Source organism: Belonocnema kinseyi, chromosome 1, assembly GCF_010883055.1.
Source record: "Belonocnema kinseyi isolate 2016_QV_RU_SX_M_011 chromosome 1, B_treatae_v1, whole genome shotgun sequence".
NCBI classification, from domain to species: Eukaryota; Metazoa; Arthropoda; class Insecta; order Hymenoptera; family Cynipidae; genus Belonocnema; species Belonocnema kinseyi.
In genome coordinates this window covers 1,602,371-1,608,214 of record NC_046657.1, presented here as the reverse complement: position 1 = coordinate 1,608,214, position 5,844 = coordinate 1,602,371, and the positions used below count along the sequence as shown (strand labels likewise).

General features: G+C 22.6%; 1 protein-coding gene across 3 annotated transcripts in view; it reads left to right on the top strand.

Annotated features, from left to right (window-relative positions):
- Positions 1 to 5,844, top strand: part of LOC117172094 (sister chromatid cohesion protein PDS5 homolog B) — an 89,570-nt gene that overhangs the window by 12,429 nt on the left and 71,297 nt on the right. For all 3 annotated transcript variants that reach the window (XM_033359884.1, XM_033359869.1, XM_033359876.1), the window contains exons 4-5: positions 545 to 735; positions 5,356 to 5,563. In XM_033359884.1, coding sequence (XP_033215775.1) covers positions 545 to 735; positions 5,356 to 5,563 — 399 coding nt within the window. The remainder of the gene's footprint in view (positions 1 to 544; positions 736 to 5,355; positions 5,564 to 5,844) is intronic.

The window sequence follows — 5,844 nt, the reverse complement described above, 5'->3', positions numbered from 1 at the left end:
TATTAAAAGTTCATTTAAATCTTTTACAATATCCTAAAATATTTCAAATACTTTGAAACTTTTTCAGCTTTTTAAAATTATTATTATTATTTCTTGGCATTTCTAAATACATTCTAAAATCTTTTAAATTCTTTGAAATCCTTTCGAATAATTGAAATAAAGGGAAAATTCCTTGGAATCTGTCAAAATATTATAAAATTCTATCAAATCTGATGAAATTGAAAAAGTTTTTTAAGCTCTGGAAAATATTTCCGAATTTTTAAATAATATTCTAGAATCTTCCAAATTTTTTGAAATCCCTTCAAAATGTGAAAATCAATTGAAAATTCCTTGGATAGTTTTTAAAATAATCCAAAATATTTGAAAAAGTATTTTAAATCCTACGAAATCCCTCAATTTTTTTAAATCCATTAAAATATAATCAAATCCGTTGAAATTTGATCAAATCTGTTGAAATTGAACAAAAAATTGAAATTTAATAAAAACTTTTCTGAATCTTTTGTTCCCTGGTAAAATTTTGTTTACCAAATTAATTTATTTTCAGGTTAAAACGATATTCCTCTTCCTGATCAAGCAACTGGCAGGCTTGAAAGATCCCAAAGATCCGGCCTTCAAACGGTATTTTTACCTCCTCGAAAATTTGGCCTACGTAAAATCCTTCAACATGTGCTTCGAACTTGAAGACTGCCAGGAAATTTTCTGCGCCTTATTTTCACTCATGTTCAAAATAGTCAAGTAAGTTTTCAGAATTTTTTTTTATAATATTCACCAGGGGCTTGGACTCACTTTTTCAAGGTGGCCGCTGGACCGGAAATTTTACAAATTTTCAAAAGAAAAATCTTCGCAAGTTCGATTTAAACAATTAAAAATTAAAAGCGTTTGATGAAGCTGAACATTTTGGATAAAAAAGCAGTTACATTTTATCAACTGTAAATATAAATAAATAAAGAATTTTTTTAATGGATCTGCACTTTAATTATAAAAAACTGATGAATAATTGATTTAAAAAACAATCTTTTACTGCTCAGAGTGAATTAAAACCAAATATTTAAAAAAGAACAATTTAAAGCTTAATGTTTGACATAAAAACCTTTGAATTCTTTAAATTTTCAAAAGGCTTTAAACTTTTAACATTACAATTTTAATTGTTATTTTTAAAAAAAAGTTTCATTTGTTAGTCAAATTGTTCAATTTTGACGTATAAATAAAATTAAATATTTAAGAGATATTTAGAAGTTTTGAAAAGATTCAAAATTAATTAAAACCTTGAAATGATTTCAAGTAATTTAAACGAAGTTTGTTAACTTTTCTTGTGAAGAACTTTTAAATATATTTTTAAATTAATCGAATTTTGTATACAATTTTTGAAAAATCTCGCAAATTAAAAAAAAAACGTAATATCTTCCAGGTTCGTTGTTGATAAATTTTGAAATCGCTTAAAATCTTTAAATTTTCGGTTAGAATAATTTTAAAAAATGAAAATTTAGCTTATTCTTTTGAAGCCTTTCACAATTCTTAAAAAGATTCTAAATTTTTTGTTTGAAATCTGAAAAATCTACAGTTTCTTTTAAATTCGGCTTTGGGTATTTGCACAAAAATTTGGGTACAAATAATAAGTGTTCTATTGTTAGTTATAAATTTAAATTTTAAGGATTTTTTTTTAATTTGCAGGATTTTATAAACGTTGTAGGACAAATTTGGAAATGATTTTAAATTAAATTATTTCAATTGAAAATAAAAATAATTTAACTTCTAATTTAAAAACTGTTGACTTGAAAAAAAATTATTTTCCCATTTTGAATGGGTCTAGCTTAAAATTACTTAAAGTAATAAAGTTTTTGAAAATTTTCAAATTTTATTTCTTGATTCTTTAATTTAGAGAGTATTGAAAATATTAAGGTGGATTTATATTTTTGGAACTTAATCTGAATCTTTGAACTCTGTAATTTATAAAAAGTTGTAAATGTTGTAGTGTATCTGCATTTTATTTTTAAATTTTAAAAGTTTAAAATTCAAGAAATGACCGGGCATTTTTTTCTTCGATTAAAACGGCCAACCTATTTTTTTTTTTAAATTATGCAATTATTTTTAACCTTACCTTTAGAAATATATTTTAACTTCTTCACAGTGTATTTATTTTTTGACCGGAAATTCTCAAAAGTTGAAAAAAATCGACATAGTCACTTTAAATATCACAAATCTCTTATCTAGGATATAATAAAATTTTTAATTAAGTCGATTTGAACTTTTTTTAAATCTTGAGTTCAACTGTTAACTTAAAACCGGTTAAATTATTTTAAAAATTATAAAAAAACGTTTTCAGTTAATCAATTGTAAATATAAATTTATTATTAATTTTTAAAACTGAACTTCTGTGCGAGTATTCAAAACGAAATAATTTACAATTTTATAATAACTTCAATTTATTAGATTTATTGTTAAACGCTTTTACGTTTGAATTGCTAAAAACCATGTTTCAAGCCCAAAATTACTTTTTTTTTAAACATTTTCTGAGTAAATAATGACTTTTAAAAACTTTTTCTAACCACAAAATTAATTTTTTTTTAAACAGTTCTAGGTACAAAACTACTTTTGGTTTCTAATAAAAATTTTCAAGTACAAAATTAGTTTTAAAAGCCCTATTCCAAGTACAATATTTATTTTTTGAAATATGGCCCAAGCAGGAATTTAATGATTTAAAAACCTATTTCAAGTAAAAAAATAATTTAAAAAATATTATTTTAAAATAATTTTAAATTGTTAGATTTAAAATTAAACGCTTATAATAAATTTTAAATTAAAAATCAAATATTAATAACTAACCAATTTAAAGCTGAATTGTTTGAAATAGAAAGCCTTGAATCGTTGTAATTTCACAGCGCTAAATTTAAGATTTTAACTATACAATTTTAATTGCTTCATTCAAAAAAATTAAATTTGTAAGTGAAAGTGTTGAATTTTGATGTTTTAATAGCAACTGAACTGTATTTAATTTTCTCCGAATTGGAATAACTGTTTTTTTTTTTTACATTTTTATTGAGTTTTAAAGAAAGCAATTTAATTTTTTTTGAGTTCGCAGTGGGACATTATATATTTTCAGATTTTTATCGAGTTGGAAATGAAGAAAATTTTGTATTTAATTTTTTAATATAAATTTGGGGATGAGCTTTTTTATTTTCTACGTTTATCTTTCAGTTGAAAGATGGAAAAATGTTGTATTTTTAAGATTTTTATTGATTTTGAAGGGAGGCAATTTCGGTTTTAAATTTCTTCTGAATTACATTTTTTTAGTTAATAACAAGAAAATGATAATGCTACCGGGAAATGAGAGTGAATTTATGTTCTGATAATTCGAAAATCTTTCACTTTGAAAATTTTCCATTTTAATTTAAAGAATTTAAAAATTCAGTTTTAAAGACTGAAAAGAATTAAAATTTCGAAGCATTTAAAATTGAAGATTTTTTTATAAAAAAAAAAAACATTGGAAATTATTATTAGTTTAACAAATTTAAATTCCCAATTGAAACTTTATAAAATATTTCAAATTTTTAAATAACTTAAGAATAATATATTTATGATCAATGGCTTTTATTAAATTAAAAATGTTATTTTAATCTGAAAGATTCCATTTTTAAACCATCAAATTTGAAATTTTTCTATTAAGAAAAATAAAAACTACTTAATATTTTAAAATATCTAACTTTTCATTTGAAATCAGCAATTATAAATTCAGTATTCGTAAGCAAACTACAAAACTAAACTTATAACGTTAGAATTTTTATTGTTCCATTTTAAAAAAATTAATTTACAAGTAAAATATTTAGAAGTTTTGAAAAAATTTAAAATAAATAGAAAATTTGAAATGATTTCAAATAATTTAAAAACTAAATATAGATTTTGGCAGATTTCAAACAAAAAATGTAAAAACATTTTGAGAGTTTTGAAAGGCCACTGAAGAATAAAATACGTTTTCTAGAAAAATTGAAAATGATTTTTTATTTTGAAAAATTAATTTAAAGAGAATATTTAAAAAGATTTAGAAGGATTTACAAAATTGTTATAAATGAATTTACAGAATTTTCAGGAAATTATTTCAATTTGACAGAATTTAAAAAAAATGTGCAGGAAAAATTTGAATAATTTTCAAAAATGTTTAGAAATTCTGAAAAAATGTTAAAATAATAAAAAATTTGAAAAAAATGTCAAACATTATAAATGCATTGATTAATTCTTCAATTTAGAGCATTGAAAATGATAACCTGGATTTATATAATTTATATTTTTAATTTGGCAGTTTAACTTTATTTCATTTCAAATTCTTCAGTTGAAAAGTGTTGTAAACTCAAAAACATAATTCTATAATAGACCTTCATATGAAATATATGAACAGATCATCTTAACAGCTTTAAAAACATTTCCAAATGCTGAGTAGCCAATTTAAAAAAAATGCAAGATCGAGTAAAAAAAAAAGGTGATAATCAGAAAATTCCAAAATTTCGACAAATACTATCGGAAAATGACCGGTAATTTAATTAAAAGCCAGGAAAAATTTAATTGCAATTGAACAGATAAATTTTTCATCAAAAGGATTAATATTTCACCACAAAAGATACAAAATAAAATTTTCAGCTAAAGAAATTAATTACAATAAAATAGAATGTTCAACAAAAAAGTTAAATTTTCAACCAAAGGAAGGTTTTTTTTTAAACTAAAATGATCTTTTATCAGCAAAACAAAAAATCCATCCAAAAAATGAATTTTTAACCAAAGAAATGATTTTGTAATTAAAAAAATCAATTTTGACCTAAAATGATGAATTTTCAGCCGTAAAATGAATTTGTAATCAGATAGTTCAATTTTTGATCAAAAAGATGAATTTTAAACTAAAAATGTTCAATTTTCAAACAAAAAGGGAATACTTGTATTTTTAGTTGAAAAAAATTTTGAATTAAACAAAAAAATTATTCTCAAAAAAATAGTTAAATCTTGAACCAAATAAATAAACTTTCAATGAAACAGATTAATTTTTCAGCAAGAATATTAATTAATATTTATTCCAAAACAAGCAAAATGAAACTTTTAGCTAAAGAAATTAATTAGTTGTTGTTTTTTATTAGTTTGTAGTTTATTGTTTATTACTTGTACTTTTATTGTTTAGAAAAGAGTTCAATTTAAAAAATTTTATTGACCGGTAACATTTTTTGCGAATCGGCAAATGAGCGGGCATTTTTTTCTTTAATTAAAACGATCACTCTGATGGTGTCTACTTGATATAATTTTTAAATTTCACAAATGAATCGGAGGCCTGCACTCATAAAATGCAAATTTATTCAATTTTTTGTTTTTTCCTTCCAGTGACGAACATTCTGGCAAAGTCAAGAGTTTTATGCTCGACGTATTGTGTCCACTGATCACTGAATCAGATATCGTGAGCAATGAATTGCTCGACATTATTTTACTAAATATCGTGGAACCGAACAAAACTCAGAAGAAAAATGCATATCTTCTGGCGAAGGAACTTGTGGTCAAGTGCAGCGATACTTTGGAACCTTATATTCAAGCTGTGAGTTTTTAATTTCAATTTTCATGTCTATTGATTATTACGAGGGTAGTTCAATAAGTCCTTAGAATGAAGTATAAAAACCATTTTTTTTGGGTAAATTTTTTTTTATTTTTCAACATAATCTCCTTGGAGTTTTCTAAAAAATAATATTTCAACAAAAGTAATTTGCAAAACAAAACGAATTTTACATAAAATAGACGAATTTTAAAAAAATACATGAATTTTCAAACACAGACTTGAATTTTTTAACACTAAAAAAATTTCAATCAGAAATGGTATAG